Genomic DNA, 16,132 nt, shown 5'->3' with positions numbered 1-16,132 from the left:
CCGTATGCTAGGCCCACGATTGTGTTTATCTTTTGGGTTGTAAAAATAAAAATTAGAAAATACACTAAAAATATAAATGAAAATTGAGTAAAATATAAATTTAAAAAATCAAAAGCATAACAACACAAACCAAAGCAAGCTGTAGCAAGTTCTCCAAAGCCAATGCATGATTTTGTGCATTCATACATGATTGCATTTATCTTTTGGATTATAAAAATAAAAAAATTATTAAATACAGTAAAAGTATAGATGACAATGGCGTTGAATACAAACTTTAAAAAATCATAAGCATGACAACACGAACCAAAACAGGCTGTAGCAAGTTCTCCGACACCAGCGATTGAGTTTGTGCATCTGTATGTACCCTACGTACACGATTGCAGTTATCTTCTGGGTTAAAATAAAAAAAATGAGAAAATACAGTAAAAATATAAATTAGAATGCATAAAATATATTAAAAAAATCCAAGATGAAGAAAGTGGGAATCCTGACAGCCCTTCACCTAACGAGTAAATGTGCTTAGTTGCAAATTCCAGCTCTTCACCTTGGAAGCTGCAGTGATGAACTTTCTTATGTAAGTCAATTAAAATTTCACTTGATTTTCATTTAATATTTCTTTCTTCCTTACTGACCAATTTGTACTGATTTACAGGGTATTTTAAAGGTAGGATGAGACGTTAACTGTTGGGTTAAGTGTATTCTAACCTAACCAGTCTTTAATCTGGGAAAATCACTAATCCTGCACCCTGCAGATCCCAATGATGCTGGATCAGTGATGGTTGACCTGTATTCAAATATATCAATCACTTTTCTAACCTTCCATACAGGAAATTTGTTACTTATCAGTTTAACAAATAATTGACAATTTTAGACAAAATCTTCCCTATTCATAAAAATATTTACAAATCCAGAAAACTGCGAGCATATGACTGAATAAGTCATATCAAGAGGTATATTCGAGTAAAAAGCAAGGGAAGGGCTGACATAAAAACTGTTTATGATGATGCTTTTGATGATTATATATAAACACATACGTATACTGTATAAAATAAATATATTTGCAGTTTCTACAGTAACACAGTAGGATAGGTCAAAAATCCTATCCTTCAATTAGAACTTTGTGAGAAAGTACATTGTTTTCAATGACTGTTTGATAGAATGCTAAACTTATAAACAATGAGGTAGATATGTATTTTCTTTGCACTTTATCAATGGAAAAATATTTTTCTTGAGTTTCATTATTCAGTTCTAATGGAGGAAGCCAATCCAAAATTTTTTCACTTTGCATTATCTGGTCAGCTAAGTTCAAACCACAAATTCTTTCTCCTCCAACCTGCAACAAATAAAGCACATCAGTCATTAAAGCATAATCTGTGTACACATGCACAGATTAAACTGTAAATTTTTTACCCCTTATGAGTACATGTAAGTGTGTATGCTAAACACACACACGTGCACACACTCATACGGAGGTTACCACAATTGAGACACTACAAGTAACACTTGGTGTATACCATCAGAGAGAAACCACCACTTGGTAACAATGAACAGTCAACTGAGTTGCTTTGCCTCACATACCAGTGAATTTTACCCATCTTCCTCACCCAGCACTGGGTAAATTGGTAGCATTTCATTCAAATTACAGCTTCATCAGTCCCAATGTATGTCAGAAATATATATATATGTGTATAAATTTGGGTGCATACATAAAACTGCATAAACATAATTCTATGATCTATAAATATACACTATAAATTGAACTAACAGTCTATGATAATGCCTTTTACATCACATGTTGGCCAAGAAGTGATCATGCAATACTTGGAAGCATTCAAGAGAGCTCCCATGTAAGCATGAACCAGTATGGAGCCTCATTACCCTCTGCATCATAATTGTTATTCATTGTCTTGCCAAGCTAAAAAAAAAATGTTGGTGAAGCCAATCAGGAAGCCTGAAAGCACTAAGTAAGATAAGATGCTTATGATATTTACACATTTATGAGAAACTATTTTTGTACAGGCCCTTAACATGTGCAAACCTAATTTACCTATGCTGGGATGCAATATCCAAACTCCTCAACATTTTTACCTAAGAGGTAATGGATTAAAAGTGTTCCTGTACAGCACATTTCATATTTTTAAAAATATGGTATCTCCAATGTCTCAGGACATACCAGACACTGAAAGCCAAATTTTTAGAATTAGTAAATCAGGGGTTCTCAAACTTTTTAGCTCATCGACCCCCAATGGGGTTTCACATTTTCTATCAACCCCCTAGCCTAGCATTTAATAATTCAAGGAAAAAAAACACACCAATGTCAAAATCACTTTGAGTAGTATTAGTTTAGTACCTGACATGCAGTATGATAAAAAGTTAACACATAGTAAGAAAATATGTTTAGAACTTTAGCTGTATGAGTATATGTAACTTAATTCTCAGTGCAACATGCCATTTTCTTCTTCCATTGTTGACCTCATTAATGTGAAGGATGTGCCTGGAGGGACTCAACAAGGATACTGATATTAGGTTGCAGATTGGTGAGCTTCAGCCGTTTGTCACCTCATTCTTCCAGGCTCAGTCTGCTCCCCTGTTTTCAACGTTGTTCTCATTGATCCAAAATTCACGGAGACCTTTTCTTCTGAACAAGGCACTTGCTTCCAGGTCCACAGTCATGTCAATGAATTCATCCTCCAAGTGTGAGGCATTGTCTGCATTCCTTATTTCTAACACATCAAACAGAGTTAGGATCCATTCTGGCACTTTAATTTTTTCCAGGTTTTCAAAGCGCTTTTTAAAGTCTTCAATTAAATTCTCCAGATGAGTCATGTAAATTTCATCAGAAATGCTTTCACTTTGTATCTGTTGTGAGTTTGAAAAATACTGTATATCTTTACATGACAGTGAAGCTTTAAACAAGCCAAGCTTGCCTTGGAATCCCAGTAAAACTGTCCTGGCCTGAATGATGGTAACACCTTCACCCTGCAAACGTTTTTGTCTCATTAAATTTAGATTAGAGGTCTGCCAGATAGAACAGGGAATTTTTGCATTTTTTCAACTCTTCACATAAAGATGAGTCCGCATCTGCCAGGAACTAAACAGTTGAGTCGTATAAGTCAACAAGTCTTTGCAAGTTGTGACCTCTAGAGAGCCACCTTACCTTAATGTGCAGGAGTAATTTCTTATACATGTTATCATTCTCTTCGCACAGCAGTGCAAGCGTGAGGTAAGTGGATGTGCTTGATTTTGTTGATTGCCCTGATGCATATTTTCAAGGCATCATGCAGTCCATCACTGAATTTCTTGGCTACAAGATGCTGTCTGTGCAGTACACAGTGTATGGTACATACATCAGGCACTTTTTGTTTGAGTAGGCTTGCAAATCGTCTGTACCGACCCACCATCAGTAGTCACTGCAGTAATATTACTAAGAGGTATATTGTACTTTTCAAAATATTGCTGTAAGCATTGTAAAATTGTCTCACCTTCTGATTCACCTGAGATATTTGGCAAACAAAAATTCATCAATAATGTCCTTTTGACTTTGACTGTAATACCTCAGATAGGCCATGAGAAGGTTGGAGCTGCCAAAAGTTGACTCATCAAGTTGTAGAGATAACTCAATTCAAGAAAGTAATATAATTTTCTTTAATATAATGAAGTTTGATAGTCAGATTTTTACAAATTATTAATTAACAAGAATTTCAAATCAGAGGCTTCATTGGTCCTATAGGCCCTAGCAGTGAACATTCACCGACCCCCTTTCTACCCCCTGACAATTCACCGACTCCTTAGATGGTCCCATTGACTCCTGGGGGTCGATATCGACCACTTTGAGAACCCCTGAAGTAAATGAATATTCTTTACATGACAGGGACTAAACTCAGAGATGGTGATGTTACCATACCAAAACACAAGGCATAAGCTTATGACAGAGACAACTGTAACAGGGGATACTGAGATAAATGTTAGTGTTCCTGAGTCCTTTGTTGTATAGAATGGTCACTTAGAAATGCTAAAAGCAAGGCCTCTAAGTGCTACAATATGCACATGACCTAGACCTAATGTTGACATCAGAGCCTAAGGAAGGAATTGTAATGTGTAAAAGATGACAGGGTGGAATGAAGAGAGGACTGAAGGCCATTACAGAAGAAGGACAAAGACCTGTTGGAAGGCCAAGGAAATCAAGGGAGAGAGCATGGATGAGAATTCATGTAGAAAGTGCATGGGCGCAGAGAATTCATTTCATGTCTAACCCCATAAAAGGCAAATCTGCAGTGCAGCTGTTACTTGGAATTCATATTCTGCCAGAACACTAAACCTGATTAGCAAATTTCACTTAAGAAGAGTGGTGGGCAAATGAAGAATTAGAATGAAGTTTCAGTTCTGTGTTATCACTTCAGATTCTATACTTCACCCAAGAAAGCTGCTTCTAAGAGTCATGGGCTCAATAAATTTCTAAACTGAATTTTGATCTATGAAAGTGCACTTCAGGTCTATAGATGTATTCACCAGTTTTGAGTGAGAATGCCACTGAAAGTATATTCTAAAACTGTGTGCTCTCTCTCTCTCTCTCTCTCTCTCTCTCTCTCTCTCTCAAGTCAGTCAAAAGTACATGGCATCACAAACATATCATACCTTGAGTAACAACACAGTTTTGTCATTAATATTAATCCACGTTATTCATTATTCATACACTCAGTTCATCATTCACTATATGTCCCAAGTTGCCATCAAGCAAACTGCTGGCAACACTGCTGGCCACAATCTGATATCTTTTGCACACCTAACTGCAGTTGATTTACTGTAAAATTTAAAACAGCTTCTCAAGGATCAGTTATGTCAACAATCGTAAACTTATCTCTGATCATCGCCAAATGTCATTTGAAGGACATGCACACTCTGTAAAATTCACTCCCTTTAAAAAAGTCCCTATTGCACATTTTCTTTTCAAATATCAAAGCTACACATACAATCATTTCTTTGACTTTTTGCAAACTCATAACACATACATTAGGAGGCCATGGAGACAACATACCATTGCATCAGAAACCATTTTCACACAGAAGAAATTTATATATTCTAACAAATGCCTCACTTTTATCATAAAAACCTTTAATTACTCAATGTCATATATCATCAACACCTTCCAAATTGCCTCTCAATTAGTTCTATTATGAGAATTTTCTATGGCCAGGCATGCCTTGTAAAGCTTTTTTCCTTCTACTTTCAAAATTCTCAGAAACTGTTTCACTGCAAATACTTTACCTGAGCACCTTCATCCTTGTCTAAACACACAATATTCTTCCATTGTCATGCACCTTACTTTCTTAATTTACCATACACCTGCTGCAGTACACAAAGAAATGTTATGCCTTTATAATTCTTAACTCTCTATCACATTCATTCATTCATATGCTGCGCTAACGAACACCTAATCGTTTTTCTAACTGCTCTGGAACTTTTCCCTCATCTAGACATGCCTTACAAACCCTCCTGTCAGTCACTCAGTCACACTTTAACCACATATCATACTGCAGCATCTAACTTGTCATCCTGTAAATTCCTGGTGTTTCCAGTTCTAAACATCTTAACCGGATTGCTTTTCAAACCGGAACGTTTTCAAACGTTCGAGGAGCATTTTTTTTTTTACTTTCCTCGAACATTTTCAAACTTTCATTATTGCCACCCTCTTGCATCACTCATTTCTCCCTTTCTTCTATCACCCATATTCAACATAACTTTGAAATATTCACTTCATTGACCCAGGATTGCATTCACTTCAAACATTTCCCTAGTTGCATCTTTTATTCTATACTTGATTTGATCATTAACCTTTCTTTTTTTTCATTTACTTCCAAGTACATCAAATTCTTATTCTCTGCAATTTTTTGTTCATATTCACCCCTTCATTTTCATTCAATGTCTTTTTTTCTCTGTCACATCCTTCTAGGCTGCTCTGTCCAGCCTTGAGGATATTTATTAAAGATTTTCTGTTTTTTTCTTTCTTGAAAACTCTCACTTCCTCATTCCTGCATTTATTGTTTTCATTCATCTTCTTAACTTTATATAACATCAAACACGCCCTGCTGATTCAATGCCCCCGTCTAAGAATTCTGGATACCAGTACTACCTCTGTCTCTGGCCTGAGCTCATTTTTGTCCATTTCCTCCTAAATAACTCTTCTGATTTCTCCCTTATCAATAACATGTGCCTTCAATTATATGTACAGCCACCTATTCACCCCTTCAACTCCAACTTGAGCTCATTCTAGCTCTTTCACCTTAACTAAATAACGAGCAATTATGCCTCCGGTCCAACCTATTACCATATTATCTAATAAAACTTTTCTTTACTATTTTCTCCTATCCAAGTACACTTAAAAGCTGTGTTATGAACAATCAACAACCTTTCCAAAAACATTATTACTTTCTGTCTTATTGCATGCTAGGAACTTCATACCTGCAAAGATAGTTATCTCTTCCTCTGCCACTAATGCATCTAAGTCACCTGGAACACCAACCCATTTATATTCTACAACCTACCCACGTATATATCCAAATTCTACAGAAACATTTTGTCATTCTTGTGCTTTTCCATCACAGACTAAAGATACTAACTATAAAAACTTTCTCTTACAATGCTTGCTCTTAGCCTTACAAACTTTGAACTATATCTACTCTTTCACCCATCCCCAGAGTCTTCCTGACACTACAGGTGCTACACTTTCAAGCTATCTCAAACACAACGATCCCTTTGTCCTTCCCATTACAGCAAGCAGTACTCTTTCTCTTTTGTAACAGTGTCAAAACATACAGCTTTCTCTTAAAAAAGCTGTCATAAATTTCTTTTTCTTTGCACCTCATCAACATATTCAAAACCCCAAAACTTGTATTTTTTTATAAATTTTGTACAATTTAAATATAGGTTATGCAGCAGCAAACCCCATGCCTCAGGCTATGGTGATTTTAATGCTGCCAAAGCAACAAAAATACTATTACTGTATTTCATTTTTTTTGGAATGCCAAGGAAATGAAAGCAGAGCTTCCAATGGCTTAAGAAACAGATAATTTGCCATTCAGGAGACACTGACTTCCACAAGGGATCCACTTAGGTACCTTATATTAATATCCTGAACCATTAGCACTTCCTATGAAAACATACAATGACATTGCCAGTGAGGATGTGTACATAATCAAGGGATTTGTTTATAGAAATATGAAAAAGCAAGACACTCCAAGTGTCCCTAAAACATTTATAGTTGCCATCAGTGAATTCAAATATAATAAAAATATAAACATGACGAAATCTGACAAATCTGGTACACTGTTCATTTTAAAAAAAGTTATTACAGTAATCCTTCGATTACCCGGATTAATAGAGCCAAGGGTCCATCGATTAAGGAGAAATCTGAATAATGGCAAGTAAAAATCTAGGGGTGTTCAAGGGCAACTCTACCCTTCCTCACCTAACCTTGTCAATAACATATAACTGTAAACACTGAGTATGCTTATAAAGAACAACCATCACACTTTAAACAGAAAACTTTATGCAAAAGGCAATTATCTACCTTTTTCCCCATATTCATAACAAAACATACTGCACAAATACACTTTGAAAAAAACTGCACCTTTGTTTCTCTCTCTAGTAAATGACACAATTCATTAGGCTGGTAGCCTACCTGTGTTTACCCACAGCCTACCATGGTTTTATGATCATTAATGTATTTTTATACAGCAGCTTCCTTATCATTTGTTACCATATTATATTACCAGACATGAGATAGAAATGTGTAGGCTGTGTGAACTATTGACTTAGGCTAGCCTGGGTGTTACGCTCACAGTATCCACTTGCAAAAGTCAAATACGCTATTAAAGCAGTATTCAAGATAAAGGTAATGATAATGAAACTGTCATTTTAGCTACAGAATCAAGTTATACTGTATTATTATACTGATATATTATCATCATATGTATAAAAAATAATAATTGACCGGCCATCTGTAATGTTTAGCTCTCAGAATCAGCTGATTGAGCCTACTACTGAAAGAATGAAGAAAATAATTTTTTACTTGCTAAAAGAATCTAACGTATTAATGACATTATTAATTTTATTTTTGTAAATATAAGTAAAAAATGGGTACTGCATACAAAGGTAAAATAACATACTTTATGTTCAAGCAAGATCCCTCAAAATCACAAAACAGCTGTTTCCAAATTCGTTTGTTTACCAATGTAACCATACCTCAGTTCCTCTCTCTCTCTCTCTATCTCTCTCTCTCTCTCTCTCTCTCTCTCAGTATTGTACCTATCCTTTGATGAAATATGAAATACTGTATCATAAACATAAAAACAATAAACTAAATTCCACGACGTTCACAAGCCATCGAATGAGAGCATGCATAGGTACGTACCTGTTACTTTTATTTTCTGAGTTCAGTCCCGTGTCAGCTGGTGAAATTCCATTACAGCACGAATTTCTAGGTATAATATGCTAGATATACCAGAGAAAAAGAGCTTTCAGGAAAGCTGGGGTTATTACCCCAGTCGAGCCGCTTCTCCAAGGAAGACGTCGGTATAACGGAAGGGGTGAGTGAAAGATCACTACCACGGAGACCTACTCGAAAGATCTCTCCCTATCAAAACCCCGAATAGAGCGGTGAGCCGTTACAGCCCCTACACCCAATACACCCGCCAGGATGGCGACACCAGCGCCACCTACCTCATTCCATTTTCTAGCACGTGATAACTATCTTTTAATTTTGTGTGCTCGTGCCATTTTTGTGGATTTTTCCATCTTTCACCATGTCATCGAGCAGCTTTACTATCTCCAAGTTAAGTACCATCTTATTGTGGGGTTTTGTTCTATATTTTGGCTGTTTTGGTCTTGTTATATATAAATATTGAGATCTTATTATGACGCCACATGGCGCCCCCGCCAGCCATGTCGATCATGTGAGGCGACCCCATCAGTTCTTTTCTGTTGGGGTTGTCTCCTTGTCGTTATAGATGATATATATTTTGCCCCATGGTTCTCCTCCTGGCGGGTTTTCTGTGTGGCACCCCTTTTTCGAAATTTACATAATTTTGGCCTACTGGCCTTTTTGAGGTGATGTTCGCCCAGGTACCCCCTCCAGGTTGGGTTCCCTTTATTTTAGTCTGTATTAGGCCAATTATTATTTTATTCTTGGCGATAGTGCTCGGTTCTTTTATTTTACATCGTTTACCTCCTCGTGGTAGCGGCAGCCTTAGATCTAACCGCGTTGCTCCTGCAAGGTAGGCTACGCACCCTATTGAGCACATTTTTATTTCAATATTTTTGTGTGATGGTTTTTTAGTGGAGTAGGTTATTGCTTCCATCCCCTTGCCCTCGGCGTGGAGGTCCATCAGGTTGAGGGAGTTTTGTTGCTGTTTCCTCCGGGTCGTTTTTTGGTGGGCAGAGTGAGCCCCTTAGTTCTCTTCCTTCCTTTGGGGAATAGAGTTCTTTGGATGTGTCTCCTCTAGGCTATTCTTCGCCCCTTTCTTGCCCCCTCTTCTCGTCCCCGGTTGGTTCTCGGCACAAAATTTCTCTCCTTGTTTGTTCCTCCTCCCCCCTCCGCACTCCTTCCATTTTCCTAGCCTATACTAGGTTAGGTCCCTATTAGGCTGTGCCTAGGCAGGAGTCGGGCATCGAGGCTTGGTCGCTTCCCTTCCTTAGTAGTAGGCCACCCTCCTAATCACAGTTCCCAAAAGACTCAGTTCATTCTTGGAGTGGTGTAGTGCAGTTGAGCGGGTTATATGTTTCCCCCGTCTCCTGTTCTCTTTCTTTGTAGCCTACCATTCTCCCCTACTCCACCCCCCCCCACCCTTCCAGCCTTGCTCTACTCGTGCGGGTGACGCTAGATGGCGTTTTCTCCGAGTTCAGGGACTTCTCCATTTGGTAGAGGGATTCGCTCCCTCCCATACAGTCCCTAGCATCGCTGTGTTGGTATTGGTGGTTCGTTCACTCGTAGCTCGAACGTGTTCGAACACTCTATCCCGCACTCCTCCCTCCCCGTCGGGTTACTCGGCTGGGTTATTATACTTGCTCCGGTTTATGTTATGAATATACGAGCATCTTGCCCACCTTGTTTCTCTGGCGGGGAAGTAAGTGAAGAGGGATTTATTTATTTATATAAGGGGAGCGGATCCCTCCGGTCTCCGGAGCATTTACTCTTTATACCGTCATTTGTTTAATGTTATTGTTCATGATATACGTATTTAAACATAAATATATGTGTTATCTTCGGAGTACTCTCCTTATTTTTATACGTGAGTCCGGTCCTACGCCCGGGGTTCCGCCGTTAATTTTACTGGCAACCCTTTGGCGAAGTTCCTGTTGTCTCATTCTTTCATTCCCCGGAGTATTCCGGGTCTGGAAGTCTTGCCTTCCACTCTGTGTATTTTAGAGCTTATTGGCCTAGTTTATGATAAGGTATTTCTTCTCCACCGAGTATTCCGGTTGCAGTTGAAATTCCCGGCCTTGCCGGGCTTTAGATTGCTTAGAGTGGTAGGTTCATGTTCGTTTTTCACTTACAGACTGTTCGCTGTGAGGAGCCGGGTGTACCGCGTCACTGCAACAACCTTACGGTCACGTAGTGCCGGACCCACGCTGGTTGTGCGGTCCGCCTTGACGATCTGGTAGTCTGGCACCCTGATGGTTGTGAGGTTTGCTTCGCCTTCTGCGCACAACCATCCAGGATGAGTCGGTAAGTGACAACCTTCCTCCGCTTTTACGCTCCTCATTTTGAATTTTGTTTATGTGGTTTCCGGACTGTTTTTTTCGCCCTTAGCTAATTGCTGGGTTTTCTTTCAGGCGGACAAGTCCTCTAAGAAGTTGGCCTTGAATCTCTCCGGCCTGGGTGGCTGGGTTTGGTAGGGAATGTTCCGTCGGGAAGCCCTACGCCTCGACGCCAGGTTGAGGGACCTGCTCTACCCCGGCGCACGGGTGGCGGCCGCAGTGCCAGAAGATCTTGCCACCCCCATCATCCAGCAGATCCGGGATGCGACCCAGCCACCCCAAGTGGATATCCTCTACGCTGAGGTTTCAGAGGACGTCGCCGCCTTGGACTTAGACCTAGAACCCATGGCTACTGAACAGGACCAGGGGGTAAGTAGCGAGGTAGGTGAGGTTGTTGGGGCGGGCCCCCTTTTTGATTCCCCAGCCTCTTCGGTTTCTTCATTTTCAGGTTTTGGGAAGTCTTCCTCCTTGGGTGATAGAGCTCCATCAGCTATCCCCAAGTTGAAGTTGAAGACTTCATGGAAGGCGAAGGGCTATAAGTCCTCGCCCTCCAAGAAAGCATCGCTTTCCCCGTCGAAGGCTAAGGTCTCAGCACCTGTAGCCTCCGGGAGCAAGTCTGGTTCCTCCGGCAAAGGCGCGAGTAAGAGGGCAGCAAAACCAAGCCCTCCTCGCCAACCTGCCTTTGACGCGGGAGACTTTTTGCGAACCAGATGTTCCAAAGATTCTCTGAGGATAGGATAAATTCAATCAGATATCAGAAAAGTTTGCCACTTATGATAATAAGATATCCGAAAAGTTTGCCACTTATGACAACATGCTGGCGGGAATGGCTAATCCACCTCCAGCCGAACCCCAGTATGTCATTCCCGACACGGCGGACCTCCCGCCTTTCGATCTTGGTAACCCTTGGCGTTTCAGCCCTCCGGCCATCCAACACGATGGCAAACTAACTATTGAGGGTCTTGGCACGAGACGGTTGGAGGAGTTGGAGTTCTTCCCCCGATCTCTTTTGCCCCCTTATCCAGGCTTCGTAAGGTTGACAGAGGAAGCATGGATACGTTCTGATAAGGTTCCCAGGGAGACTGTCATCATCCCTAGGGACCAAGCTCAGTCGTCTCTCCTGCGCACTCTGACGGAGTGGCAGGCAGACAACACAAAGTTGACTCCTTTCAAGGGGAACTTCACTATGTTTGCCCTGGGAGACAACTTACCAACTCCCTGTTTGAACAAAGTCGCCCTGGCTACGGCCCGAGAGTGCTTTGATGGTAATCCGTTACCGCAGCTGAGAGAAACAGACCCCACTTCCCTGGTGTTCCCAGGAAGTGATGAGTTCTGGATGGATGCCCGCCCACCTTCACGGTCGGGAAGTTGGACCCCTCTGTGCTTCCTCACAGTTTAGTGAGGAACTCCCTGCTGCCGGAATCTTTGTTAAAGGCGGAGTTTGATGCCCGGACTAAGTTAGCCCGGTCCCTGAACTCCGTCTGCCTCACGGAAGCCACTGCCGTCTCCGGCGCGGACGAGCCTTTTTTCCAGGTCTTAGCTAAGTCCCTGTTAGCTGGCTTTCAGTCTGACCTGTTTGAGTTCATCATGGCCAGACTGGAATGCAGAAAGTTTATCTTCGCAAATGCTACTATCCGTCACGAGCCTAACAAGCTCGTGAAGAGCTCGATCTGGGGCCTAACCTCTTCCCAGAAGAAGAGGTTACTAACGTCATGACTGAGGCTACAAGGGCCAACCAGAGTCTGCGCTCGCTGGGGCATCTCCGCCTACAAGCGCAAGACCCCAGAATCTGGCGGCCCCCAGACGAGAGGAGGTAAACGTTTTAGGAGACATAAGAGGCCCCACCAGCAGGCGGTAGTCAAGCTGTCCCAGTCTCGGCAGTGGCACAGCCCTCCACCTCAAAAGCTCACCCCAACAATATGTGCTGGTCCAACCAGCTCATTCCCTTGCTGCGCCTCGTATGTTACTTCACCAGCATACAACCCCACCTATGAGGGCCGGGGTTACTTTCACGGCCTTAACAGGATCGCAAGGGGGAAGAGGCAGGGCCCTCACAGAGGAAAGGCAACACCACCCCAAGAGGAAAACCTGGACGTGGTAGAGGGAAAAACCCGCTCCCTCCCACTGAGAAAACACAGGTAGGTGGTCGCCTGTATTGGTTCAGGGACCAATGGACCTTCAGCCCTTGGGCACACAGTATTGTGTCCAAAGGTCTGGGTTGGAGCTGGATCAAGGAACCTCCTCCTCCGAACAGGTTTTACCAGCCACCCTCATCAATCCTACGAGATTATGTGGCAGAATTGCTCAACAAACGAGCAATAAAGAAAGTAAGGCACCTAAAATTTCAAGGCAGGTTATTCACAGTTCCCAAAAAGACTCAGATCAGCAAAGAGTGATCCTGGATCTGTCGCGCCTAAATCTCTACATAAAATGCGACAAATTTCGCATGCTTACAGTAGCTCAGGTACGGACTCTACTTCCGGTGGAGCCGTCACCACCTCTATCGATCTTTCAGACGCTTATTATCACGCCCCGGTTTGCGCTGAACTTCTCTCAGTTCCTCGGTTTCAGACTCGGGAATCAAGCCTACTCCTTCAAGGTCATGCCCTTCGGCCTAAACATTGCGCCCAGGGTATTCACCAAGCTGGCGGACACGGTAGTTCAACAACCCGGTCCCGAGGATATCCCTAGCAGCATACCTGGATGATTGGATAATTTGGGCACCAACAGTTCTAGAGTGTCAGAAGGCTACGACCATAGTCATCAACTTCCTGGAATCGTTAGGTTTTCAACTGAACAGAGAAAAGTCCCGCCTGACTCCGAGTCCCGGTTTCAGTGGCTGGGCCTCCAGTGGGATCTGTCTGCTCACGTTATCTCTCCCGCCTCCCAAGAGGAAAGAGATAGCATCTCTCACCAGAAAATTTCTCAAAAATCAATCAGCATCCCGCCGATCCCAAGAAAGGGTCTTGGGTCCCTTCAATTTGCCTCAGTGACAGACCTGCTCTTAAAAGCGAAACTAAAAGACATAAACAGAGTGTGGCGGAGTCGAGCCAATGTCAAGCTCAGAGACAAGGTCTCCTCCATCCTCGAATCTTAAAACAAGACTGCGGCCTTGGACCACAGTCAAGGGCCTCTCCAAGTCAGTTCCGCTTCAATTTCCTCCGGCACTAGTTGTCCACACAGACGCTTCCCTAAGCGGCTGGGGGGGATATTCTCCAAAACAAAAAGTACAAGGAATGTGGTCCACAATGTTTCAGCAGTTCCATATAAACACCCTGGAAGCTATGGCGGTCTTTCTAACTTTAAAGAAAATCCCGCCCCAACCGGATTCATATCAGGCTGGTATTGACAGCGCAGTGGTAGTTCATTGCATCAACAGGGGCGGCTCCAAATCAGGTCGAGTAAACCAAGTAATGGTTGCTATCTTCTCCCTGGCGAACAAGCACGGCTGGCACCTGTCAGCCACCCACCTAGCGGGGTACGGAACGTGGTGGCGGATTCCCTGTCCAGGACTACTCCGCTGGAGACGGAGTGGTCCCTGGACGGAATCTTTCAAATGGATTTGCCGGGTTCCGGGTCTCCAAGTGGATCTGTTCGCGACGGAAAGCAACTTCAAGCTCCCCTGTTATGTGGCCCCAACCTGGACCCTCAGGCGACGCCACGGACGCAATGACAATAGATTGGAACAATTGGGAGAAAATTTATCTGTTCCTCCAATAAATTTACTACTGAAAGTATTACACAAACTCAGGACATTCAAAGGTCAACCAGCCCTAGTAGCCCCTATTGGCCGAAGAGCAATTGGTTCCCTCTTCTTCAGGAACTGGGATTGCGGAGTCTTCGGATTCCCAAGCCCATACTGACCCAGACAGTACAAACCAAGACTGTGTCAGCTTCCTCAAGAATTCAGAATGCCCTAGTTTTATGGACTTTATAAAATTCGCAGCCCAAAAGGGCAAACATTGACCCTGTCAACACTATTTTTGAATCAGATAAAAGAGATTCTACTCTTAGACAATATGATTCAGCAGTCAAAAGTTAGCCTCCTTCCTAAAAGCATCTGAAGCCAAAATCATGACGACTAATTTAGGAGTCTCTTTCTTTAGATCACTGTTTGAAAAAGGCCTTGCTCCGGCCACTATTACCACAGTCAAGTCAGCCCTGAAGAAAGTATTTCTATACGGCTTTAAAATCGACCTTACAGATTCCTATTTTTCATCCATCCCCAGAGCATGCGCTCGCCTGAGACCCAGTATCACGCCCACATTCCGTTACGTGGTTTCTCAATGACGTCCTTAAGTTAGCATCAGAGATAGATAACTTTCAATGCTCTTATCAGGATCTGTTAAGGAAGACCTTATTTCTGATTAGCTTGGCTTCAGGTGCTAGAATCTCAGAGCTGTCGGCTCACTAGAGGTGATAATTTTGTGAACTTCCTCCCTTCTGGAGAGGTCCTCCTTTCCCCTGATCCTAGATTCTTAGCCAAAAACGAAGACCCACAAGACAGGTGGTCTCCTTGGAAGGTGGTGCCCTTCCATAAGACCAGTCTTTATGTCCAGTTTATACACTTAAATCTTACCTTTTAAGAACTCCACAGAGTAAGTCGGGTCCTCTTTTTATCAGGGAGAAAGGTGGTACTCTTTCACTGAATGGTATAAGACAACAAATTCTGTATTTTATTAAACAAGCCAACCCAGATTCAGTTCCTAAGGTTCATGATATTCGAGCAGTTGCTACTTCCATTAATTACTTTCATAATATGGATTTTCAGAATTGACTAAATACACGGGTTGAAATCACATCTAGTGTTTAAACGCCACTATTTAAAAATCGTCAAGCCCTGAAATTTTCTACCATAGCTGTGGGAAGTGTCATCTCCCCACCTTAACCAATCATATCCTTATCCTCCTTTCCCCCCCGCCCGCCTGCCTCATTTACTTCTCTGCTTATCCTCCTGGTTGATCATGCCTCACTGCCTTGCTCCTCATATTGATGTAAATTGTCTCTGTTGACTGGAAACTGTAATCTGACATGTTATGATTGTTTTTCTTGTGGGGTACTGGGCAGTTTTTATTTTGCTCCATGTACCCCAGATATATGTATATGCACTGTATATTTTGTTTACCAATTGGTTGATCTCTTACGTGTTTAGCTTAAGTTTGCGTGTGTAGCTTTAAGATTGTATATACCAATTAAGATTGTATGTACCGTTGAACCTATCCAATTTTCGTGTGATATTGTGCTTTAGTAGTGTTATGGTTTTGGGGACCCCTTCCCGTCGTGCTGGGACTTCCCTACTTTTTACTGATTTTAAGTCTTTGATGTGCCTTAGGTTTAGTGTTCTTCTCACATGTAAGAGATTCCCTCATTAAACTTT

The 16,132-nt window shown here is 41.9% G+C and overlaps 1 protein-coding gene across 12 annotated transcripts in view; it reads right to left on the bottom strand.

The window, feature by feature from the left end:
- Positions 1-1,035: 1,035 nt before the first annotated feature.
- Positions 1,036-16,132, bottom strand: part of LOC136837314 (transcription elongation factor, mitochondrial) — a 250,307-nt gene continuing 235,210 nt past the window's right edge. For all 12 annotated transcript variants that reach the window (XM_067102072.1, XM_067102067.1, XM_067102075.1 and 9 more), the window contains one exon: positions 1,036-1,333. In XM_067102072.1, coding sequence (XP_066958173.1) covers positions 1,100-1,333 — 234 coding nt within the window. In that variant the 3' untranslated portion in view covers positions 1,036-1,099. The remainder of the gene's footprint in view (positions 1,334-16,132) is intronic.

The sequence above is a fragment of the Macrobrachium rosenbergii genome, chromosome 58 (assembly GCF_040412425.1).
Source record: "Macrobrachium rosenbergii isolate ZJJX-2024 chromosome 58, ASM4041242v1, whole genome shotgun sequence".
Taxonomy (NCBI): domain Eukaryota; kingdom Metazoa; phylum Arthropoda; class Malacostraca; order Decapoda; family Palaemonidae; genus Macrobrachium; species Macrobrachium rosenbergii.
Note: the sequence above shows the minus strand (reverse complement) of the source record. Positions and strands in the feature narration are given on the sequence as shown.